Source organism: Anas platyrhynchos, chromosome 3 (genome assembly GCF_047663525.1).
Source record: "Anas platyrhynchos isolate ZD024472 breed Pekin duck chromosome 3, IASCAAS_PekinDuck_T2T, whole genome shotgun sequence".
In the NCBI taxonomy this organism is placed as follows: domain Eukaryota; kingdom Metazoa; phylum Chordata; class Aves; order Anseriformes; family Anatidae; genus Anas; species Anas platyrhynchos.
The window spans coordinates 118,716,893-118,742,910 of NC_092589.1; the positions used below are offsets into that span (position 1 = coordinate 118,716,893).

Genomic DNA, 26,018 nt, shown 5'->3' on the forward strand with positions numbered 1-26,018 from the left:
CGCAGATCCAATGCCTGCTCCATTAAAATCAGTGTGAAGGGAAATCGACTTCAGTGACTTTAGAAGTGTCAGAGCTGCATAAAGTCATCAGGAGGAGAAACAAAGGCACGCTCTTTCGCGGTAGGAACCTGAAGTTGACAGCATCCCTTCAAGCGCTTGATTTCTGAACCTAAACTTCGCAGAAGATGAAAAATATTTGCCACAGATCCCAAAGCTGCCATGTGAAATTCCATCCTGCCCCTGAAAGCTCAGCACAGAAATCGCTGTGAAGCACAAGTTGCTTTCTTCAGAGTCAAACGTGCTGTCAGTTCATGCAGATCTGTTTATCCTCTAACACACGCAACCAAACATCCTCAGAGATGCCTTTTATGAAAGAGACAGTGCAGGATTTTTCACTTCTCAAGTTTTAGTTCCATCAGTTTTTGCCATTCCCTTCCCAAACACCATACCCTGAAGACCCAAACTGCATTGCTGCCTCGCTGACATTCAACAAAGCGCAGTCCCAAAACTTAATGACAGAACAATTCTGGAAATTCAGGCTTATTATAAATAAAATTCAAAACCAAAAAGCAAATGCCACAACCCCATCATCTTCCCAGCTCCGGATACCAAGAAAAAACACGTCAGACACTCGCATAAACTTACAGATTTTCACTATAAAGTAACTGCTTCCTAATAATTTAACTCTCCAAACACTGGGCACCCATAAACTTTTAATATCCCTTTGAAAGAGACCATGAAGACCCACAAAGAAACAGCAGCCTCCAAAATAAGCTTTCTGCAGCAAACTCTGGTTCCTAATTCCTCGGAATTACCTGCTCGCACTACTGGAGAGACACACGTTTTCTAGAAAGGTCAACAAAATCGAAAGGAATTGCTCCTGACTGCTCAATAAAGTAGGTGCAGAGATAAGCAGGCCTCATCCACCCGGGATCTGCTTGCAGATTTCCTTACCCCTCTTTGAAAAGCCTGCAGGTTCACCTATGGGAGCATTCCTGCACCACAGCTGGCCGGCTGCATACCACGATGTCGTCTAGACCTGCTCGGAGCCGAGTTGGATGACACAGGAGTAAAAATGCTGATGCCTGTTCGGGTGCTTGCACTGGTGCTAAAGGAACGATAGGAGGAAGAGAGGGAAACACAAGTTCCTTGTTCCCAGCCTCATGCCCAGGCTCGTCAGAGCAATTCTGTCAACCCTACAGAAAAAGTTGTGGCTGTCACGGGGCTACAGGATAATCACGTAAGGGACAAGAGCGTTCCCAAAGCCCAGTTTCCAGATATCAAACCCTGCTCTTTCACTGAGCTCAGCGCTCCTAGAGCACGCAGATAAACGCATCCCTGCCCTATAATATCCTACCCGTTTCCCACTTCTCTCCTGCTTCCCTCCCCCCGTCTGCACGTCAGAAATGTTTTCTTGGCAATTTGGAAGAGAAATGGCAAAAAGGGAGACGCGAAACACAGGAATAAATTAAGTTTGATCTCCGCTGTTGAAGGATTTGGCCCTAGCATGATGGGAGGAAAAAAAAAAAACAACCCTTCAGAGTGATAAATCCATATATACCTACTCCAAACTACACCCGACGTCCCGAGGGACGCGGTATAATGGTAAATAAATATAGATGCAGTTCCTACTAATGAGGCAGGGTACAGCAAGGCCAAAGAAAATGCAATCATCTCGGGGAAAAAAACTGCACAGGACTCCTCCTCTCCCATCCATGGAGGAAATCAAATGCCAGCTGCACCATCCCAGGAAGGAAGCAGAGCCTGTACCTGATGAGCCCTGCAGAAATGAGCTAGTCACATCACGGGACACGAGCGGGCACTTCAGGGTTTTTGCAAGCCCACCAAGCGTCCGCACAGCACCGTTCCTTTCTCCAGCACTACGTATTTTACACGCTATCCTCCATGCAAATTGCAGGTTGTTTTTGTTGGTTTTTTTCCTTTCCTGTTTTTTTTTCCTTTCCCTCCGTCCCCGTTTGGTTTTGGAGCAGGGGCACGTCGCTAGCGTCTGTCAGATCTGCTCCGGCCAGCAGCTTCACGCTTGCCTCCCTTACAAAGTTTAAATCCTTCCAGCTTCAGTTCACGGGCATTCCGTCCTTAAAGCCACTCATCTGTTCCCCCCAACGTTACACGAGCACGAGAACAAATTCAGATAAACCCGACGCCACGGACGAGCGGCAAACACGCTCACAGTCTTCATTTCCTCTTCCTTCTTCCCTCCCCACCCCCAGAAAAAACAGTTTTTGTCCCCAACGAGAAGGGACCGGGAAAAAAAAAAACGGCGCACATGATCGAGGCTTTTCTCAGACCTATTGCAAAGGGGGGAAAAAAAAAATGCTCGCAAAGAAGTGCTCTGCAAACATACCAGGAGACACTCTTGGAACAACTCAAAAAAAAGCCATCAGACAAAACTGGGCTTGAAGAACTCAGCTCAGCCTGTCTCGCAGAGGTATTCTGCGCCCCCAAACACACAAGTCTCGGGTTGTTTTAACCCCAAAAACCGAGGGGAAGGGGTCAGCGGGGTTCCCTACCCCTTCCTCTGACCGGTCCTGGGGGTGAAGCCGCAGTTCTTCGGGGGAAAAAAAGACCCCGGGCAGAGGCAGAGAAGCACCAAAGCTCCTCTCCCCCATCTCCTCCCGAGAAGTAGCGAACAAACAAGCCGTGACACCCCACCCAAGCTCTCCGCACACATTTGGGGAACGATTTCCCTCGGGGTCCCCCCTCCTCCTTCCCCAGGCATTCAACTCCCCAGCAGCCAAAGCCCTTCGGACCCAACCCAGCTCCCCCCCCAAAACCCCCTGGAGCCCCCCCCCCCCAGGGGGGTGACATCGAAATCCCAATCGGGGGCCTTCCAGAAGCCCCTTTTCCACCCCAAAAGCCCTGGAAAAGCCCCAAGAAGGAGCCCCTTCAGGCACCCCAAAGGGGAGAAAGGGGGGACAGAAGGAAAAAGGGGGGGGGGACAAGAGGAAAGGAAGGGGACAGGAGGGCCCCCACCGCAGCCTGGGAGGCGGCAGCAGCCCAGCCCCAAACTCAGCGGCCAACAGCACCAAAACAACCCCCAAAATAATTAATAATAATAATAAAGCGAGCGGCAGCCAGCACCCACCCAGTCTGAGGGGACTCCGCCGCCGCGAGTTCGTCCTCCCTCACGCCCGGGGGAGGGAAGGGAAGGGAAGGGAAGGAGGGGAAGGTGGTGGTGGGGAGGGGGGGGGGGGTGTAAAATACTAATAAAAATAAAATGAGGAGCTCCCCTCCCTTCCCGGGGGGGGCCTACCCAGCCGGGGGCACCTTCCTGCTGCTTGGGAGGGAGGGGGGGGTCGGAGAAACGAAGCAGCCCCCCCACAAACCGGGGTGCAACTCTGAGAGGGGGCTGAAAGGGCTAAGGGGGGCTTCCCCTACTCATCCCCTACCCCTTTAGGACCCCCTCAGGTCCTCAGGACCCCCCCCTCAAGCCCTCAGATCCCCCCTCAGCTCCTCGCAACCCCCCCCCCCCAAGTTCTCAGAACCCCCCTTCAGACCCCTTTAGGACGCCCCTAAACACCTCAAGACCCCCCCCAAGTCCCCACAACCCCCCCAAAAACCCCACAACCCCCCCCCCACCTCCTCAGGACCCCCCCCCAAGCCCCTTAGACCCCCTCCCCAAAACCCCAAGCCCCCCCCTACATACCCCTCACTACCAGGCGCTCTCCCCACAGCGCAGCTCCCCCTCAGGCAAAGCAGTACCAGCAAAAAGGGGGGGGGGGGAGGAGAGACCCCCCCCCTCCCCCCCCTCAAATCACCCTCCCCACACTCCCCCCCCCCCTCCCCTCACAGCCCGCCCCCTCCCCTCCCCGCTCACTCACCTCCGGGTGCCGGCGGCTCCTCCACCACCTCACCATTTAACGGCAGCCGCCGGGGGGCTGCCCCCCCCCGCCCCCCGCCCCCGCCCCGGCGTGAGGGGAGAGACGACCGGGGGGGGAGGAGAACAATAGCGAGAGAGGGGGGGGGGGGTCCCTCAGCTGCCGACGCCCCCTTCTCCCCAGCCCCCCCCCCCGGGACGAGAAGCCCCCTCCCCCGTCTCGCTCCCCTCCTCCTCCTCCTCCTCTCGGTTTCTGTCTTTTTTTTTTTTCTTTTTTTTTTTTTTTTGGCTCAATCACACCAGGCTGACTGCCTTTGTCTGTCTGACAAGCGCCATGTTGATATCAACATCCAGGCTCCCACCTGCTGCCGCCGGGAGACCCTGGGACTTGTAGTTCCCCCCTCCCTAGGGTGACGGGGGGGAACCGCGCCGCCGGGACTACAACTCCCGGCGTGCCCCGCCGGCTCGGCACGCCAATGGAGAGCGGGGGGGGCGAAGAGCGGGGTGGACTACAACTCCCGGCATGCCTCGGGGGGGAGGTGGGTAACGAGGGGGGAGGCCATGACCTCATTGCGGGCTGTGGGACTACAAATCCCATGATGCTCTGCGGGCGAGGCGGGGGGGGGGCAGGAAGGTGGGGGCAGGATTGTCCCCGTAAATAGAGCCGGGCGAAGCATGAAGCTGGTGAGCGGGGGGGTGGGGGCATTTTGGGGTTGATTTTGGGGATTTTGGGTGTGTTATGTGGCTGTTATACACCATGGGGGGGTGTTAAGGGGTTGGGGGGGGTCTCAAGCGTTGGCTCCCTGCGTGGGGGTGAGGGAGGAAGAGGAGGAGATGAAGATGAGGGGGAGGAGGGTGAGGGGGGGCTGGCCCCCAGCCCCTCACGCGTGTGGTCGCCTCAGGCTTGCTCCCAAAGCACCAGCTCGCCCCTAGCACCGTGCCACAAACCCTGCTCCTCCTAAATCCCAGAGCTGCTCCCTGCCTGAGGAACCCCTTCCGAAGGGGGTGCTCCTAAATGTTTTCCCCCAGGTGCTTTAAGGGGAAGGTTTTTTCCACAAGTACCCAGCCTGTGTTGTTTCTCTCCCTTTTCAGCTCTTTAATTCTCCCAGAGATGTGGATTCAGCCACTAATTTGTTTTCCAGGAAGGATTTCCTCGTCACAATTAACGCGGTGCAGTTCTTAGGAGGTGAAAGCCCGAGCAGCTCTCAGGACACCCGAGCATAACACTGATGCATCTCACTTATTATTAAACATAACCTCAACTCTTAGGTGTGAGATGGAGAGGTTTGTCACGAGGAAGCTTCGTAGAACTAAACTTGGATTTGGGGCTTGTTTCGAGGCTTCCAGTGACTCCCCGTCTGTGGTGTAACTGTGAAATTAGTTCCTCAGGCAGGTGGTTGAAGGGTTGATCCCCCATAATCATACACACGTCATCAGGCTTGGCCTGGGTGAACTCTAGCAGTGGGACAAAACGCTGCTGGATGTGATCGCAGAGGCTGACATAATTCAGGGGAAAATTGCAAACTTTAAATCAGACACTTTTTAATGGCGTTTGTAGTGGAAATATGAACTTTTGATGTGTCTAGAGCCTTGTGTAGGGACAGAGAGATGGAAAGGGCGTGGGGTGGACATGTGAGCTGTCTGCCAGCTCTATTACAACACTTTTTAGACCTGCATACGCATTTGGGGAGTGAGGATTTTAAGACTGGATTCATCATGCTGCCTTTTGTCTGCAGTTATGACTGAGTCTCAGGGCTGCAGGAGGGAGGAGTTGGGTGCTATGTCATCCTCTTTTCTCATATGTTTGGTTTGAATTCCGAACAAGGCAGAGGTCACAGCCTGCAGACCTGATGCCACGTCCAGTGAAAATGCTGGACTCCTCCTACTGCAAATGTGCTGGGGTCTGGGGAAATCCAGACTCCAGTTGCTAGCATGGGATATTAGTACTGGAGCGACGCGCTGCAGTATTTGTTGGCTGCAGTTGCAACTCAGAGCACTGGCTTTAACTTGCAAAACGTGGAATGTTTTGGAGCTGCTAGTGTGAGACGTCATCTCTTTTCTCTGTCCCCTTGCCATCCATGAGATCACCAGCAGTGCTCTGGGCTGGCGAGCACTCAACGTGAACCAGATGTCTGCTGAGAAGCTCTCGCTGCGAGGGCTTCAGCCCCTCATCTCCAGCCCTTTGCCAAACTTTCATCCCATTTACAAGGCCCGCCAAGGAAGTTGTGAGCTGAGATGGGCATTTTGGTAGTTTTTTATATGTGCTTTGTGACTTTTTTCATCATTATTTTTAATTAGGAGATAAGGCACCTAGCATGTTAGCTGTGCTGACCTTTAGTCATCAGGGGAAAAAAAGATGGAAGCGAATAAATCCAAGAGCAAAGAGGGCTTGCAATTTAGCTTGGTCAGGAGTATTATTTACTGGGGTCTCTGGATCTTTTTTAAATAGTATCAGCTATAAACTGGGTAGAAGTAATCAAATATCACACTTATAGTGCACATCAAGATGTAACAGTGCAGGCATTCACTATGCCTTGGATTCCTGAGCTATAATTCTAACAGAGGCACAGCCCTGGAAATGTCACATGTGCAAATAGCTGTATAGCATATATGAGTTGCTTTTTTTTTTTTTCTTCAGTTGCTTTATGTGAATCTGATAGAAAGAGTCCATTGACTCCCAGGAATCCATTTGCCATGGTGTGACAGCCCCAGATATAGATTATTTTAGATGCTTTTAGAGACGAAAAAGGAAGATTTTCCAGTTAGCTTGTAGATGTCAGGGTCACGATCTTACTCGTGATTCTTTAAAGAAAGGGAAGAAAGTGTTTTGCTGATAAAAGCGGTGATATTTCATCGCCTTTTTAAATTACTGGTAGTTGAAAAGCTACAAAAATAGTTTAGATTTTTTTTTCCTTCTTTTTACTTAGATTTATAGCTTCAGTTGCCAAAGTCCTGGTCTGGTGAGAACCCAATTTCACATGTGTGGTTTGCATTCACAAATGAGACACCTGAGCAGGTGGACATGTGTACACACTTCTTTTCCAGCTTCCTATTTTAAGGTTTTCTTAAACTTTGGTAATAGCAGGCAAAAATGTAATGTTGCTCCTTAATTATTAAGGCTTTATGAATTTAAAACAAAAGCCCGTGATAGTCTTAATTTAATATTTGGGGGCTAGTAGCGTTTTAATATTTAAATATAATTTAAAAACATCTTTTTGATGAATGTGTGTGAATATTCTCCTTGGGAGTTGTTAATTCAAGCAGTTGCAGTCCCCTGTTAACATATTGTGAGCAGAGGCAGAAAATGAAATGATTTATCTACCTTCTTTCCCCTTCATGAAGTGCAGAAAGCAAACATGAGGTATAAACGACTGAGAAAATGAGTGAGTTTTCAGCGCAGTGCATGGACAGCCGGTTGATATTTTTCATTTTAATTGACAAAAATTTGAACGTAAAAGCGAAGTTTGACCACCTGAGAGTTAGCGTGATACCAGATGCCCAGAGTTGGAGTTGCAAAAACTCACATTCAAGATGCAAAATCTCCAGTCCCCAAAGAACCATCGAATCCCTCCTCGAGGAAGAGAAATCCTGATGCTGAGCTGGCCGCCTCTAGTCAGACACTTGTTTCTAATCTCACCTTTTAAAGGTAGCATTTTTATTCACCTCTCTTCTTATTCAGAGCTTCAGCTGCCTCGTTAAATGTTTGCCACTCTCCATACAAGAGGCGACTGCATCTCAATGATGCCGAAGTGCCCCTGTACATAACCTGCTCACTGGCTCATTAAGCTTGCAAAGCATTTGGGATTTCTCAGTACACAAACTGTGCCATTCAGGTACCGGTGGTCCATTCCCTAGTGTTTCCTGTTTGCGTTTTGCAAGACAAAAAGCAGGTGAGAGCATGCCCCAGAGCTGCTGCAGCGCACACACTGACAGCTTCCTCTGCTGAGCTGTGCCAAGCAGCCACAGGAGGTGTGGGCTGCACCTTGGTTGGTTGTTTAGGCTGGTTTCTTAAGAAATAAAACCTGTGCTTCTGCAGGAATTCCCTCCCTCTGTTTCCTTCCCCGAGTACTTTTCAAATTTGCTAGCCAATTTCAGCCAAGTTTTGCCAGTGGGGCTGAATTCTGAAGATACTAATTTTCTATTTATTTTTTGTGTGTGAAAATAGGTGGTTGTTAGAGGAAAGAGATATTATATGTGTCCTAAATTATTGAGAAGAGCTACGTCATCCTCTCATGTGATAAGAAAGCCTTGCCTGAAGAAAATCTGCCTCTTAATACCCTGATGTGGAGGAATTTCAACAATCACACATGGTTTTGAGACAGAAATTTATAGGAAATCAGGTTTCATTCTAGCATATGTGAAACTGTGTTTAAAGATGAGGAAAAAAGTCAAGTTTTGGGCAGGTGGCTGTGTTGGTAAAGGTGATGAGTGACTCATCCTCATGTTCTCCTTTCAGTACTGCCTGTCGGGACATCCAACCTTACCATGCAACGTGCTCAAGTTCAAATCCACCACCATCATGTTGGATTGCGGGCTGGATATGACGTCCACCCTCAATTTCCTCCCGTTGCCGCTGGTTCAGAGGTATGTTCTGTGGCCTGTGAGCACTTAGGCTGCGCCTTCTTGGGTTGCAGCTGGAGTGCTCCGCATGAAACGGTATATTGGAAGGAGAGAGGGGCTGAGTACAAATGAACTGCATCATCTGATATCATAAATAGACTTTGTTCACTTAAAAATTCTCTTTATCAAAATAACGTCCTTTGGCTCAGTAGACGGAAGACATTTTATGGATTTATTGATTGGTTTTTCTAGATAATTTATTCTAAGCTTCAGTAAAGTATTGCTGCAACTGCTCAGCACAAGTGAGGTCACATATCTGTCATCTTTCTGGCTTCTTCATGCAAGATGAGATAAATGGGTAACTGAGATGGAGTGCGCAGAGCCCAGCAAGTACTGTTTAACCATCGTCTTCTCAGGCTTTTTGTCAGAGCACAGACTAATGCAAAGAAAAATAGCACTTAACCGTCCTTGTTAGTTGACTTGATAGCATAATTGTTCCATTTTAAAATTTAAATAAATAAAAGCGCAGTGCAGCTGGGCACAGGAATGGAGCAGCAGTGAAATGGAAGTAGTGTAGAAGACAATCCCAAGATCAAGGCTTCCCGTCCTGTGCCCTAACTACAAAGCAGTCTTCTTCCAGGCTTGTAAATGGACTCGAATATTCAGTTACACAAGACATAAGTCACCCTTAAATGGAACAAATTACGAAAGGGGTGGCTTGGGAAGGTGGGAATGAGTAACTCCTGGTGATGAGAAGCTAGCAGGAATTTTCACAAAAAGCCATTTAATAACTGATCCAAAAAGAAACAAGTGAGGCACGTTCTGGGTTTAGGGGAGGCTTGGTTGAAAGGAGCAGAGAATGACCAGGAAGAGTTTCATAAGTGACCTAATGAGCTTACAGCAGCGGACCAGCACTTCCTATGATTTGTTATTTCTTGGAGAGGAAAAGCTGGGACAATGGAAATCCAGGTAGAGACAAAATGGCCTTGCCTTAGCTTTTCCCCACCCCCAAAGAGAAAAAGGAAATAGAGAGAGGAACAAATAGCAAAACTGGGTGGTTGAACAAAGGCTTAAGAGGTTCTTTAGAACTGCAGGCATCAGCGCTCCCGGGGGATATGCCAGCTTTGTCTACTGATAGCAGACCCTGGGAATGCACAGCCAAATTGCAGGTCACAACCTGGAATTCCCAAAGTACCTCCAGAATGTCTGCGCTAAAATGACTCAAACTCAATAAGAAAGGATGTCAGATTTGACCCCTGATGGCCCAGTGGAATCGGAGCAAACAGTCGGATTTAAATCCAATCAATCTTGTCGGTAAGGTGATTGAACACCCCTTGCAGCAAGGATTGTCCTAAGCACATGGACTTGAGCAAGTAATTGATCTCTTTGGTGTTCTACAAAGCAGATGTCCTGCAGGGAAGTGAGTTAGAAACTTGAGGAGGAAAGTGACTGCCACTAAAAAGTCCTTCTCTCTCCATAGTGCTTATTGTAGTACCATTCCATATCTGGTCTCCGTTACCAGGATGTCTAAATACCTCTGAAACTCAAATGTGTATTATTAATGTGGATGGGTGATAGAGAGCTGACATTATCTTCCAGAGGAGAGACTAAAAATGGACTGATTGCCTGAGGTCTTGCGTGCAGCTTGTAGCAGAGCAAGAATTTGAAGATAGATCTGTCAGATCTCAGGTTATTATCGCTGTATTTCCTCTCAGGAGTGCTTCTTCTTGCAGCTAGGCTGAGCTGGACCAGTGTGAAACCCTGACCAGAGAGGAGCTATGCTTCTCTCTGCCATCTTTAAACCAGAGATCCCCAAAGTAGGATCCATGAACCACTTGGGCTCTGCAAGTGTTTATATGTGGTCTGCAAAAATGCCCCAATTGTTACAAATGGAACATAAAGGTGTGATATTAGAAGATTTTTTGTTATGCAACTGGAGCCTGTGTCCTACCAGATGTGGGACCTCCTTCAGCAAACATTTTGAGAGCCTACGCTTTGATCTCTAAGAGTAGAATGTGCCGTAGTGTTTGATTCATTAAAAGGACTAGTCATTTTTTAGAGTTCTTTCCTCTTAAAAAAAGCCCATCAAAAGGTATTCAGGATTCCACCTTGTCCGGGAAATGGCAGTCCTTGTTCTCACCAGCCCATGGAGCATGTGCGAAGTACCACAGTTGCCAAGCTCTCCTTGCCAGTTCGTGTACTTTAAAGGAAGTTTGTCAACTGGAATTTTCTCCTCTGAACCAAAGTCAAATGCAAAACGGTAAAATGAACATGTGGGAAGCTCTTAACCTTTCCTGTCTAGCCATGACACACTTGCTCACGTTATTTATGTGACAGTTCTAGCTATTTTGGATTAATCAATCACTCTATTACAATGTCAAAACTATGTCGGCAGGCACCGTGTTACTTCTTGGCTTCAAGGTAGAGTCCTTTCTGTCCTGTGTTGCTTATTCCACTCTCACCCCCGTACAGGAGCCATCTGCTAATTTTGCCTCTCAACAAGACTGTGCTCTTCAGTGGATGCCAGCTTTAGCACAGGTCAATAGAGCTCTCTCATCATGAATAAGGCAAAACCACGCAGCAGGCTAAATTAGGAGGAGTATGGCCAGCAGATCAAGGAAAGTTCATTCTTCTTGGCCTCATGCTGGTGAAACCACAGATTGATCCAGGTTTGGATTCCCAGCTGAAGGAGGGATGCTGAGAAACTGGAGAGGGTGTTCGGGGGGCTCTGAGATGGTGTTCAGAGCCTGTGACTGCACAGAGAAGCTGAGGAGCCAGGTTTGTTTGATCTGGCAGAGAGGAGGCTTAAAGGAGGAGCTAATAGCAGTCTGCAGCTACCTGAAAGGAAGTTACAGAGACAACAGAGCCAAACTCTTCTCAAGTGACAGACAGTATAAGGGGCTAGTGGCCACAAATTGCATCTTGAGAACCTCGGGTGAGACATTAGCATCTCATTGATGAAGTTTTTCTTAGTCTAGCACTTTTACCCATCCCCAGAGAGGCTCTAGAGTCATCCTCCAGGGGGTTGCAGGATGCAGCGAAACAGAACTGTGACTGACCTGGTTTAGTGTTGGCTCTGAGATGTTGGGCTGCTGATGGCCCTTCCACCCTACGATTTTGTCCCTTATCTGTCACTTTTGTTGCATATCGGGGTGGTTTCTTCTTGAATTCTCCCAGCTTTTCCTTTTAGCACTTTCACTTGCTCTGCAACAACTTTGCCCACCCCTTTAGTCTCCAGAATACCGAAGCTCTGCTTTTTAGTGTCAGCTACGAGTACATTTAGCCACCTCATCTTTTATATCATCAGACTTCTTCAGAATTGCTCTTTATCCACAAAAGAGTTACACTTCTCTGGTGTAGCTTCTCCTGCTGCTGCTTTATGGCACTTCCTTCTGCTCTCACCTCTTAACTTCCATCTTCACTCCTCAAGTCTTTATTTTCCCCTTTTTCATGACTTGCTGGAACGCCAGTTAGGATTTGTTCTCTCATACTGACGTTAATCTAAACACAAGATTCCTCTGAGCCATTGAATCACTTCCTATTTTCAAGATCTTTAATTCAAAAGCCCTTACAGCATATTCCTCTCTTCAGAGTTCGGTGCAAACCACTTGCAGATTTCATTGCAACCAGGTTCTCAAGTTCGGTCTCCATATCTTAAGTTGTTGCAGGGCTTGGTTCCAGGTAGGTTTCATTCTCGTTTCCTTGACTTGTCTGGATTTCTGCAGGTATGCTTGGATCTGGGTTGACAGTGGTTTCAGAGCTAGGTTATAGGCTCATATAAAAGTCACATGTCACTGAAGTAAGGTGACATGAAATGCTGTGGCAGTTCCTACTGTAAACTCAGGATTACCTTGAAGTTTCCTTATTAGCATTTAAACTTTTTTTTCTTAAAAAAAAAATTAATTAATTAATTAAAGAGGGTGGGAGGGGTGACTGATGTTGTTGACTGGTACCAGACCTGCCAGCATAAAACCTGCAGGTCACAGCAACCCCCTGCTTGCTCCTTTCTTTTTCCATCACTGGTAGATGCCCTGTACAGATGTTGGTGTGGGTCTTCAGGGTGAGAGCTGAGCATAAAACCAGGGTTTATGTGGGTACAAAATCAAACCCTGTATGTCTGTACATGACTTAAGCCACAGGTTTTGGTCTTTCCCTGCCATTGCTAATGTGACTGTTTTTCTGTCATCTTCTGTCCCAAGGCAGATTCAGTTTTACAGTGCTTTTGTATTGTTTCAGACATAAAGTTTTCTGCTGCCCTAATCCTTCTTCCATTTATACAGCCAGTTTCACCTAAGGCAACTTAAACAGCACTGAGCCTTTTTGAAATTCTCACCTTAAATGACTAAACTCAAACTCCCTGCATGTGTCACCCTCCTTTTTTTAAGCATATAAGTGTCATAATCATGATTTGTAAAAGTCATTTCGGTGAACACTTAAACACCATGAAACTGTCTGTCTGTTTTATGGAGACTGTTAGCTTCCTGAGACAGAGATGGTTTTCTCTTCCTGCATGACACCAAATAGAAGGCCTGTGCCTAATGAGTGATAATGGTAGAATTCATTTTTCAATGTATTTTTTTTCCTCTCTTTCTGCAGCCCCAGGCTGTCCAAACTTCCTGGTTGGGTTTTGAAAGATGGAAGCACGTTTCTGGACAAGGTACTGTACCGATGGTTAGAATTTTCTTGCCATGTGAAAAGCCAACAGACAGACGAGGAGCTTTCACTACAGGAACAATACTTCCATGCTGACTCATCGCAAAGGTTTCTATGTGTACCGTTACTGGCCGTGGTGTCCTTGTAGAGCAGAACATTTTGAAACAAAATGCTAATAGCAACTCTGAGGCTTTCAGTCTTCAGAGGTAGCCTGGCTTTTTTTTTTTTTTTTTTTTTTTAAAAAAAAAAAAGCCTTTTAAAATGCAGAAATCATTTGTTTGAGTATTTTCTTATTTCACGGAGCTCCATAAATAATAGTACTTTACCTTTGTAGAGTGCCTTTTTTTTTTTATTCAACAGCCTCACTTTTCTGACACTAAAGTTTCATAACTTGCTTGTAAATGAGGTTGGTATCGTTCCCTCTTTTAGACAGGAAAACCGTAAGTAAGTGAATAGTTTGCCCGTGGGAGGTCTCTTACAGAGGAAAAGCATGACTTTGGCCTCTGTTGAAATCAACATGTGTTCTGCCACTGGTCATAGCAGGGAGGATTTTATCTCCAGCCTCTGAATTCTAAGACACAGGACTGACTCAGCTACATGAGAGATGCTTTTTTTTCTTTTTTTTTTTTTCCCCATCTTTTCATTACATTAGTTTTGTAATGAGAATTTATCTGGGGCTTCAACCGAAACTAGGCACTGCAGCATTCAGCTTGATCTGCCATAGGGGAACAATGAACACAAAAATATGTCAGATGCTAGTAAAATAGGCATACTTTTCAGATGTCTGCAACAGTAGATATCGGTAGAGAAAATACTGTTTTAATAGACTGTTCTCCAACTAGGTGAACATTAAAGGATAACAGTAATAATAGTTGCTTTTGTAGAGGACTTTTGGGCTGATCTGATTTTTCCAGGCAAGAGAGCTGAAGATTGTAGATGAAAGACCTGAGTTTTCTTCTCGCTGGAGACAAAAGAAACTGTATAGGCAGCACTTCTGTTAGTAAAATAGTAACAGCTCTATTCAGAGCACATGCTAACAGGGAAGCACAGAGCTACAGAGCCTCAGTGGCAGGAATTGAGTTACCCAGTTTGAATTCCCTGGAATTTGTTTCTCCTGAACCCCATTGTTGGTCTCAAAGCCTTTGGATTCTGTTTTATTCTGACGAACAGATAGGCTGTCAGTATATTTCTAAGCGATGTATTTACATTTGTGTGGTGCTGCTGCAGTGTGTGCACAGGAGAATCTTCAAACTTGCACAGTGTCAATGGAAATCATGTGTTAAAAATTCAAAGGCAGCATCTCCTACCTTCACCTTGACCGTTGTAACTGCTTGGAATGGTAAATACTTTGACCCATGCTGGAAAAAGGCAAAGGAAAGAGTCAAAGGAGGATGTTTTATCATGTTGGGTGGACATTCCTGTTATAGCACTCTCTGGATGACAGTTATAAAACTTACGTCCTGGAGAGGCACTGAAATTTCCTGCGATCTAGTTTTAATCATTTTGAACTCCCTTGAGATGAGGTTAGGAGACTTCTGCCACTAGATGTAATTGCTCATTCGTTATTAGTTGGCAGGTGCACTGTAATTATTAAGAATTGGATTCAATCTTTAATTCTATCAGTCTGAAGCTGGCTGAGACCACTCACTTCAGGAAAAGCAACAGAAGAATCTGTGAGGGAAAGTGTGGGTGATAGCTAGCCTGTGACATATACTAGGAATAGAGTTGAGAATGTTTTTGTTTGCTGTTTTCCATCCTCAAAAATGTCACTTCTCCATTGACAAAAAATTCTGATGTCAGCCCTTGATAAAGGGAAAGAAAACAAGACTAGAGATCAAGTAGGGGTAAATATAATTAAAAGTGCTACAAGGAACTTAAAACACCTTTGGGGAATTCATCAGGTGTTCTGAGATGAGCTAAAAATTGTGTTCTGCTACTAGGAAGACAGAAAGTTTGATGTTTTTGAGAAGCAAATCTAAATTCCAAATTTGTAAGATAGCTGGGACACTGTAAATGTGCTACAGAGGTCTTCATGACCCACAATTCAGATCATTTTACTTCTGATTCTGGTAGACAAAGACACCCTCAATTGTTAAAACTCAGCTTCATAGCACAGCACCTCTTTAACTGTTCCCTTTGTAGCCTCAGCAAGACCAGTCAGTGGTTACCGCAGTTCTTTTTTGTACTTGAGCGTGCTGCCTTCATTCCTCTAAGTGAGGATCTGATCCCTTGAAGTACCAAGCAGCTTCACTTCTCATGAAAGCAATTTCAGCAGATTTGCTTACACCAGATGATGCCTAGAAGGGGAATAAACATAGTGTAGTAGAGGATTGGAAATTTCCAATGATAAAGAAAAGGCTTGAAAGAGCAAAACTCACTGTATTGGAGTAATGTATTGTATTTTTGAGTCTTCTGATTTGTTTCTCTTGCAGGAACTAAAGGAGTGCTCTGGCCATGTGTTTGTAGACTCTGTGCCTGAGTTCTGTTTGCCAGAGGTGAGTTTATTCCAACACATTACTCAAACATCTGACTACTTTGTATGGGAAGAATTTGCTAATTTATTATTATTATTAGCAGATTCATGCTAATTTATTACTACTCAGTAAATAATACTGAAACCTCATAGTGCTAAGGCACCTCTAGTATCTAAGACACTGGAAAAAGAATGGAAACATCCCTTTTCAGCAATGATTTTGGGAGGTCTGGAAGGTCTCCTTGAGCAGATCAGTATCTCACAAAAGACTAAGAAAGACCTGACTGTCCTTTTTATGGGCCCTCCAAAGACAATATCACTGAGCTGGACTTGATTATGACAGGATGCATGTGCTGATCTAGATAAGGGCAGCTCATGAAGACAAGGAGAGCTGCTTGTCTCTAACCACGGACCCGTGGCCTGCCTTTTGGAGCTCCCCTGGGGGCTGTGGTTAAGGCACTGTTTGCTGCTGGGTTGCTGTCAGACTTGCTGTTGTGCAGGCAGCAAATTTGAGTAAAAATGTTTTACTCTCTTCTGCACTACTCATTGGGTCTTCAAGTGAAAAGCTGTACCCTCCTATCCACAGTCATAGCTGTGCAAGTAGCTGCTGCTCAGGCTGGTTTTGCCAAGAATACCTGGGTTTAAATGAAAAGAAAAAAAGGAAAACAAGACTATTGTGCAAGTGTTTGAATTAACTGGGCTTACCTATCTGCAGGAGAGCTGAAAGAGTGAAAAGCTGAGCAGCGAGGATGAATGATGGCGAATAGTCTGGGAATAGTATCCTCTTTCCTCAGCTGTGTTCAGGCTGTGATAACATCAGTTCTTTCATTTCATGTTGGGATTGCTTTTGGGCAGGGATTTTTTTTTTCTTTCTGCCTGAGCTTGTTGACAGGAACTGCGAATCTGTCTTGGAAGATTGCTGTCAGCTTGCTGGGGTTCTAGCCAGCGGTATTTATGCCTGTTGATTCCATGAAACTCACCTCTCACAGGTTCTGACTCTTGTCATCTTGATTCTTCAAAGCCAGTTGGCAGCTCTGGCACTGATTTGGGGAAATTTATATCAACAGATCTGTGTTTGTTTGTTTTCCCCAGCAGGAAAGGATATAATCTGATCACAAAATAAAAACACTGATAGTTCTGTATGCTTGTATTCTTTCTGGTTACTGTCCTGTGGAATGGTAGGGGTATAGGAAGCATCTCTATGCCCAGGAGGTGCCTTTGTGTCCCAGATCTTGGAAAGAGAGTGTAGTTTCTGGATTTCATTTGCGATTGAGGCAATGTGAAAGAATGCTGCACGTGTCACCATTGTAAGGGCTTGACAAATAGCCTCATAAATGCTTTCATTCCCCAGGTTCCCAACAGATGGAAAGCCTTCTCCACAAGCACTAGGATCAGATCTGCTAGTGACACACAGCTCACAGCTCTAGCTTTACAGGCTTCCTTGTCTGGAGGAGGGTTTAGAAATGTTGCTGGTGTTCAACAGCACAGTATAAGAAGGAGCTTGTGTGAAAGTAGTTTTGTCTTTTTCCATGCCACTTCTTTTGAAGAAACTTGTCTGCAAAAGCGGTTAGAGAATCACGGTATCATTTCCAGGAACACCACTGCCAAAGAAAGCCAAGTTTTGAATGTAATCCAGAAGCCACAAGGTGATAAGAGGCTGTCTCAGCAGCAGAGTACACTTCCACATGTCAGAGTGCAGAGTGCGGCCCTTTCTTTGCTTGGCAACCTTCTGGTCTCTCTCACTTCACATTCAGGAAACATTTTTAAACCTCTTCACTCCGTGGGCACTTTTAGTGAGATTGCTGTGAATCCCAGGGAAGATTTGACTTTGTTTTGGTTTCGACACCCTTTCATCCTATTAGCAAATGCTTCCAGAATGCTGAGACGTGGGACATTTAAGCTTGGAAAGTGATGATCTTTATCCTCTTCTACCTCCCGATGGCTTGCTGAGCTGGAGTGACTCCCTTTTTGGTTCTGTATCACCTGGACACAGCTGAAAATCAAACCATGAAGGACCAGCTTGGTAGGAGCAGCCATCAGCAGGCTCTTTGATATCACATAGTGAGTGTACTTTTGCCTGGCAAGCTTTGTAAGGTAGAAAGCATCCTGCCATGAACTGGAGGATAGTGTTTCACCTGCTGTACTCAGACTGGAGATCATGCCTCTGAAATCAGCTGTGATCATGGATTGAGACCATGAATGCTTAGTTTTGAGTTAAGCAGCTTGTCACCAGAACACTGTGTCAGCCCTCTGAAAAGACGAGTGACCTACTTTCTTGCCATTTTTATTCAAATTGCTGGACCAAGCCTTGTAATCAGATAATATGTGCTTGATGAGTGTTGAATTCCATTAGCTGCTCTATAATAACTGAGTTAGAGGTCATATATCTTGTAAATTTCTGGCTTGACACCATTTGTGTTATAGCATTACCAGTAAATATTTCTAATTAAAATTCCTTTAACAATGTGTGAAATCTTCTCCTTTCACTCTCTGAACTGCTGCCTTAGCTGTCACATCAAAACAAATTGGACCCACCCATCTGTTTTTGTTGTATCGTATGAATGAGCTTAATCTCTAGCTGTAGAAAATGTGAATGATAAAGATGCCAAGCGTTTCGATTGGGGAAAATACATGAATTATTTTAAGCATATGAATAAATACAATCTGCATTCATCTCTTTCTCCTGGGGTACTGTATCATGTGCAGCATAAAAAAGTATGAGACCCTCTGCTAGCTTGTTCCTGCAGAAGTTTTGGTGCCTGGCAGTGTTCCTCACTGAGGAAGCAAACGCATCAGTTCTTTGATAGAAGGGTAATCATTGCGCTTCTCTTAGCGGCAGCCATTTCATTACGTGAAGCAGACAAACCCAGGACATGGTTTCCTCTTCAGATTTGAGAAGAGAATAAATTTAGAGGGCTTTTTTTTTTTTTTTAATAACTCCTGTCAATTTAAAGGAAGCACTAGTCTTCGCAACAACTGACACATGCCCCCCGTTATTTTTTATAAACCAGTTACTTTACTGCAATATAAAGTTTAAGAAATAAAGAACGAGATTTTTTTCCTGTCATTGTTTAAGCTGTGTGAAAGGGTTACACGTTGCTTATCTCTTTCCTCTCTTTTCAGACTGAGCTGCTTGACCTCTCCACGGTAGATGTAATCTTGATCTCCAACTATCACTGCATGATGGCATTGCCCTATATCACGGAGTACACGGGATTCACTGGCACAGTGTACGCCACTGAGCCCACTGTTCAAATTGGCAGGTAAAAAGCCCCTTAATATTCTCTACTCCTCTTTCATCACCGCTAAGGAAAAGGTGTAAAGGACAATATGGGTAGAGGAGTGGTGTCTAATGTTCCGAAGAGGCTCTTAGGCAGTAGCTGAATGGCAGCCAAGTCCTTAGTGCTGAAAATGTGTTAACTCAATGTTTCCCAGACTCTGGAACCGTCTGTCATTTACAGCAGGTGCTTTGTGTTGAGCCCAGGCAGATGTGGGGTAGTAGATCATGAGTGGGCTGAGACACCTTGAGCAGCAAGTATCATAAAGCCAGCTTCAAACCTTCAAAAACCATGGATCAACAATCTCTTGTGCTCTTCTCTTCTCCCCTCAAACAGAAAAGGAATCACCAATCTTTTAAACAGCAAATACTTTTAAGATTATTGCCTCTTAGTTTTTCAGTGTTTGAGATTTGTACCAGCCTCTATACCATGGAGGGGAATTCAAGCTGATTTCATTATAAATGACAGCTGAGATTCTCTCATAAGCTCTTAACTGCAAAGAGAAGTGCTAAATTAAACCAGCAGAAATATGAATCATAGAATCACAGAATGGTTCAGGTTGGAAGGAACCTTAAAGATCATCCTGTTCTAACCCTCTGCCATGGGCTGGGATGCCACCCACTAGATCGGGTTGGCCAAGGCCTTGAACACCTCCAGGGATGGGGCATCTACAACTTGTCTGGGCAACCTGTTCCAGTGCCTCACCATCCTTACAGGGAAGAATTTCTTCCCAATGTCTAAACAAGTAGAAAATTTGAGAGTTGTTTCTTGATTGGATAGATCAATTGCAGTAAGTAAGGGTTGCAGGTTTGGTCCTTAATGTCATCTAACTGGACTTGAGCATTTCTCATGCAGAATAGTTCCCATTAAAAAACAGATTAGGCCTTGGAATCTGAACTTCTGCTGTAAGCACTTCAGGGCAGGAACCTTTGTCTGTTAAAGGTCTTATACAAACTTTCTGTGCTGAAGTAATTCTCCCTTTGTGTAAAAAAAAAAACAAACCAAAACTGAAGGCACTTCAAGGAGAAAGGAATTACATAAATATGAACTAGTAGTAGACATTTGGACTATTGCTGGTCGATAGTTGAAGATAACAAGCACAGTATTGTTGGAGGGTGGACTCTGGTATGGTTCTCCCCACCCCAAGTAATCCTAGATACTACTTGCAGTTAAATCTGTCACTTCCTACCCTCAAAGGGAAGCATGCTTGTTATTTACAAATGCAGTTTAGTTTTTGGCAGTGAAATTTCTAGCACCAGTTTTTAACATCTGAGGTATATTTCTATGTCAAGTACTGTGTTGTGCATTTGTAGATGAGGAGGGTTCCCTCTGACACTGTGCTTGGCTTCTCGAAGTGATAAACAGGCATCAGCTAACAAGTTTTCTTCATGTATTTTGTCTCATCCCATATGGCAAGCAGTCGGTAACATAGAAATCGCCTCGTGCAGCAGGTGGGATTTTCTCTCGTCCTTCCACTTTCCAAATAATCCCTAACTCGGTAGGCTGGATCCTTTGCTGTCACAACCAGGCAGACAGAATTGGACTAGCTAAAGCTCAACACACTCAGCAGGGAAATAGTGGTGGCACTGGTAATTGCTGTGATGCTTTTGCAGGAAGACACCCTCTTTAAAACAGCCTGATGGCATTACAATTTGTGTGATACTCTGAAAGCATTTGGGACAAAGTTATGTCTTGTCTTCGAGGCTGCAGTACTAATTTAGTTATGTCTTTTCAGACTTCTCATGGAAGAACTGGTGAATTCCATTGAACGTGTGCCAAAGGCTCAGTCTGCCTCCATGTGGAAGAACAAGGAGGTACAGAGGTAAGGAACAAGCCACCTGGATTGGCTGACTGTCCCAAAATGCTAAAAACCAAAGTTTAGAATTCAGATGGACCTGCTGCCATTTGAAATTTGATTTGCTGATACCACTAAGCAGAAAAAAATACCTGAGTGATGTACAGAATCCACACAAGCTTGATTCTTAGAAGAAGAATCAAAAACACACGTACCTGTCCTGTTCTCCCCTCATATTGGGTAGCTCCTATTTTTGTGATTAGCAGAATCTATTAGAGATTTTTCTTAGCATCCTAAAAAGTTGATGAATTAGCAAGCTATTTAAACTTAATTATATTGTATTCAAATACTTTTAATATAGAATTATATTTACATTTGTATTTACTGAAAAGCTAAGAAACTCTAGACACCAAGCTGTTGGAAGCCACTGGGAGCCAACCACAGTGTGGTGCTACCCTTCTTCCCAGGGGTGCAGCCTCTTTTATGCTTGAGCAACAGAGAGCTTGGTGGATTTTTTTTTCCACTTTGGTTTAAAGCTTAGAAGCAAATTGAAGGCTGAAAAAAAAAAAAAGCTTAGTTGGAAACTCCCTCTCTGTTATTCCACCTATACATAAAAACAAGGTGCTCAGAAGTGAGACCTTCTACCTCTAAAATTTCTGAACCTTGTGTAATACAAAAATTTTCCTTATGGTTTACTAATTGCAGATAATGCTCTCCTTGGAAGTACAGACAACTTCAGGTGCACATTATGTTCTACAGAAGAGACAGTTCCATTGGTAGCACATTTTAAAGATGGGACTGGTTAAAGAAAGTTATTTTTAACAACTGTTTTGTGCATTTTAATTGATCTCCCATTTGCTATTCCTACTTCTTAATGTGGCTTGACTTAAAAGTTAAATGTTAAAAATGAATTATTTAATAAGTTATAAATATCGTGTTGCCATTTTTCAGTATCGCAAAGCAAAGAAATCAAAAATCCAAATATGTTTAGCTATATATTATATACTCCCCTGCTGAGCATAAGAACAGTCTTCTCTCAGCACAGGAACTGTCTTTTCTGAAGAAGACAACTGACACGTAGATGTAAAGCAAAACCAAAGATAATAAATTTGTTCATGATTTTGTGCTGGCTGATATATACTCTCATCAGAATAGTTTTTTTTTAATTTTGGAGTCTGCTGGCCTGACTGAAACCACTCCTGAAGCTCACAGTGATGTGACGAGGGAGGACTGGAGCCATTATTCTTGTCACACGAGTGCCTGTGTTTTGTATGCATGGTATAAAGGAGGATCATATATCTTAGAGCTCGTTTAATGTCACTTCCTTGGTGGTCGTATTTTAGAAAAAGTGCTGTCGAGCACTTTGCATGCCGTTGACTATTCCAGAGGTGAACTCAGACAGGTGATTTTTGTTCTGATTCAATTGATACCGAAGGCTGGAGTCTTCTTGTTGGAGCTCTATTTAAAATATATTTTTCTGTCTTATATGCAGCTGTTTGGTAACATAAGTCATAGAATCATTGATTATCCTAAGTTTTAAGGGACCAAAAGGATCATCAAGTCCAACACTACCTATCCTAAACTCTGTCTTGAGGCTGGAATGAACCAGTGTTGTCTGTGAGCTGGAAAAAGGACAAATCCAAATTCCCTTTGCAATTGTGCCCCACCTGTGCTCTGAGTTTCCCCCTTCACTTCCCTACACCTCTGTAAAATGGAGCTCCTATCCCCCATGCAGGCTATACAGGGACTTAATTAATGTTTGCAAAGTATTTTGAGATTCCTGGTGACAAGTGTCATGCAAGCGTGAATGGAACTGATTATTACGGCATGTGAGCAAACATCCACAAATTAACACCTGGCTAATAGCACACGCAGGGTTAGACTGACATCCATTATTTAAGAAAATGCAATCCTTGGTGTAATTTTTTTAAATACTTGGCTGTTACTAGAACAGAATACTTATTACTTCCGAGTCTAACTTTAATTTTTCAGGCTGATCAATCACCGTTTCTGCTTTACAGTTCAGCTAGTTTTACTCTGAATAGTTGGTATAAAACACAAAAGTATCATCATCTCATTAGATAAAGCATTGAAGCATTTTAAATGCAAATACTGTATAAAACGTAATAAGTTCATTATAGTGGCTTATGTTTTTCCATTATCAGATCCAGTCTGAACTAATTGCTTAGCAAGTTTTATTGCCATTGGTTTTTATTTTAAATGTGCAGTTTCGTGGAAGCTCTGTAGATGCTCAGACAGGATATTTTTCAGGCTGATTAGGATTCAAGGGGGCTAAAGAGGAAGTTTGCCTAATGAAAGACACTTGGGTGACTACCTGTTTGATTGTTTCTTATATCTTCCTATCGAGTCGCTGAAACAGAGTGTTTCCTGAGACAAGGTAGGGGACAAGAGGGGCCGGTCTTCTAATCTATTTCAGTGCCAACACCCTCCCTTCCCTTCAGACAAGAACGTATTACACTATAATATACTAAACGTTAACCTTTGCATTGAACAGAAGCAACTGTCTCTGTGCAGGTGCCCAGTTAAGAATACAAGCCCTTGAGTTTCTCAAATGTGATTTTTTTTTTTATACTAACCACTGGATCGCATGCGTCTTCGTGATACCTTCCTGCTTATGGCTGTCCCTGCCTCTGCCCGCATACATCTGGTTGTTACGAGGTGATCCACAATAGGATGTTGTCACAGTGTTAGTAGATTCACTCCAGACTTTAAAATATCCTCCAATGATTACCTGTATAGATTTTAAAAGTTCAGGTGAGAGGTTGAATGCCAGCTGGGGCACATCTGAGGAGCCAGCAAAGAATGGACCCCACTGGTCTCCGCTAAGAATCCAGGTATATTTACAACATAGCCACAGAGTCTGGGCTAATAGGAACTTACCTCTGTCACCAAGGACAATTCCCCACTTTCCTCCATTACCTGGAGATATATTCTCTCCTTCCCAGAAGAGAAGCTCCCAAAAGCATCCAACAGTAAATGCTTCTTATGGTAGGTTAAAGGCTTTTACAGGCAATTTGCTTCAGTGCCGTGGTGGACAACTATCCACATTGTTTGGCCTTTTGTTGCTTATGACTTCCCAAAAAAGACCTTGAACGCTTTGTTTCCTTAAGCACAGTATGCTTTCAGCCAGCGTGTGTTGGAATTACAGTTATCACGCTAGACCTGTACAGCACTCTTGGCAAGAGCTGGTCTTAATCCTTTCTTCAGTATCTTAAATTATGGAGGAGTTCACTGACCTAGTAGATATAACAATAAATTAAATTCCTTTAAACAAATTGATCAAAGAAACTTGACCAATTTCCATAAATCTTTTGAAATTGGTTTGAATTAGCCTTTGATTTAGCGTTGGTTTAATATACAAAAAAAAAAAAAATCCTATTCTTCTTATGCATTTGGCAGCTGTGCTGCTTCCTGCCTCAGTTCATGTTGCTCAGGCAGATTTATTTCCCAGAAGTTAGCCATCTCTCTTGCAGCCTGTGACATTACGGTTCACTTCTTCCCCTGACAGCACTGCCCAGCTAACTTGCAGCGTCTGTGGAGAGCAGAATGGATGGATTTTTCTTTTTCCTTTGGTGTAAAACATCTTAAATACTTCCGTGTAGGGGATCGCAGAGTGCTCTGCAGTGTCAGCGAATGTCTCCTTGGCAGTGCACTCCGAGGGCAGGCAGGGTATCGGAGCTGAAGGCGAAGAAGTGGAAGTCCCAGGATCTTGTAAGACAGCAGTTACAAAACTGAGAGCAGAGGGCACATTTGTTCACGATCTGGTACCAGTATTTGAATCACAAGCTTGCAGCTTGCGTTTGTTGTCAAATTCTTAGTTTTAGAGCTGGGATGTGCAAAACAGAAACTGAACCGAGGTCCCAGCCGTGTCTACCAATTTGAGCAATGCATTTCGTGTTGACGTGTCAGATCAGCCAGCGTCTTTCATCGGTAGCAAAAATACCCCAGGAGTTGCTATAGCACCTTCATCAGAGCTGCTTTGAAGGAAAGGCTGGGTAGGAACAACAACAAAAAGCAGAAGGAGAGCAGACTTAGGGGTGAGGCAAAGTCTGATTCTGCTTCTGAGCAGGCAAAAGGCCTTGCTCCTTGCTTTGAAGCACCAGGCATATTTAAAAGAAAAGAAAAAAAAATAATATCGGGAGAATAGAAATGGGAATAAAAGCTGGTGGTCCATCAGGATGTTCTGAAAACACCCAGATCCTGTCGATCTTTGCAGGTTGCTGCCAGCGCCCCTGAAGGATGCAGTGGAGGTGTCTATGTGGAGGAAGTGCTACACCATGCCAGAGGTGAACGCTGCGCTCAGCAAGATCCAGCTGGTGGGGTATTCCCAGAAAATTGTGAGTATCTGCAAAGCTTTCCTCAGGTCAATAGCAACAACTATTTCCCCTGGAAATGATTGAGAAATTCCCTTCCTTTTCTATTTTCCTTCTAGATCCTGTGTAAGATCTAGCTACCCTAACCTGGGAAAGCAAAGCGAGATCGTATTGCATGTACCTCAGTCTGCCTCCCAGGAAGGGTGGTTGTTTGTTGAAAATCAGGGAGTATCCATTTGTTTCTCCTCATCCTCAGGGGAGGCCAATTTTAAGGCGTACCTGTGAATTTAGAATTGCCGGCTGGCCCACTGAGAGCTGGGAGGATGTACCAAATGAATGTATCCTCTCTGTCTGTAACCCACATCCCCTCCTGAGTTGCTGCATCTCACTTCTGGGAATCTTTTGAGTGCTTCAGCCTCCTCCACTTTCTTTTATGTAGCAAATTAGGGGTTGTAAACAAAACCTAATGGTTCAACCTGAACTTCAGACGCTCCTTTCCGAAGGTTCCCAGCTAAGGTTTGTTGTCTCAAATGCCGTTAACTATAATCTGGTGTAGTTTCTAGAACGAACTGAACCAACAATTCGGTAATCTGAGATACCTAAGTATCATATATAAGGAACAGCTGCAGCTTGGTCTAACAGCCAGGTAGGTTGAGGGTATTTAGACTTCCTCAGCATTGGTGGATGGTTACTGCTCCTTTTTGACTCCCCTCACGGTGTGGATGCATCTCACTTCATTTCAGATCTGGACCTTTGAACCGATCATTCTTTCACAGTTACTGGAATAAAGGAGACATTTTCAGAGCATACTTTATCTCTTCCCAAAGCAAGCTTATAAAATAATCAGAGCCTAATTAGTCAGCTAACCCAAAGCATGGCAACATCAAGAATGGTTTGGTATCCGTTTTACACGTCTGCATGTCGGCAGAATATAGAGCTTTGGTTTACAAACTCTGAGGAATAGAAGAATAGTGACCCTGTTTTGTTTTGAGAGGCATCCAAATATATATTGGGATAGTAGAAAAATCATTAGTATTGCATGAATCCGATACTTGTTCTATTATTCAGTAACCAGAAAGTAGAGCAC

General features: G+C 44.5%; 2 protein-coding genes across 20 annotated transcripts in view; one reads left to right on the forward strand and one right to left on the reverse strand.

Moving 5' to 3' along the window:
- The window catches only part of HMBOX1 (homeobox containing 1), a 117,589-nt gene extending 113,414 nt beyond the window's left edge, over window positions 1-4,175 (reverse strand). For 8 of the 19 annotated variants that reach the window (XM_072036580.1, XM_072036579.1, XM_072036574.1 and 5 more), the window contains exon 1: window positions 3,843-4,174. The gene's annotated coding sequence lies outside the window, so the exon portion shown is untranslated. Of the gene's footprint in view, window positions 1-954; window positions 1,109-3,106; window positions 3,172-3,667; window positions 3,691-3,842 lie in introns of those variants that run through there. The other 11 variants (XM_072036572.1, XM_072036569.1, XM_072036571.1 and 8 more) reach the window with 6 other exon arrangements.
- A 230-nt stretch (window positions 4,176-4,405) lies between these two features.
- Window positions 4,406-26,018, forward strand: part of INTS9 (integrator complex subunit 9) — a 66,573-nt gene continuing 44,960 nt past the window's right edge. The window contains exons 1-7 of the mRNA XM_027455431.3: window positions 4,406-4,522; window positions 8,295-8,422; window positions 12,995-13,055; window positions 15,484-15,546; window positions 18,648-18,787; window positions 20,538-20,624; window positions 24,835-24,955. Of these exons, the coding sequence (XP_027311232.1) occupies window positions 4,514-4,522; window positions 8,295-8,422; window positions 12,995-13,055; window positions 15,484-15,546; window positions 18,648-18,787; window positions 20,538-20,624; window positions 24,835-24,955 (609 nt within the window). The 5' untranslated portion in view covers window positions 4,406-4,513. The remainder of the gene's footprint in view (window positions 4,523-8,294; window positions 8,423-12,994; window positions 13,056-15,483; window positions 15,547-18,647; window positions 18,788-20,537; window positions 20,625-24,834; window positions 24,956-26,018) is intronic.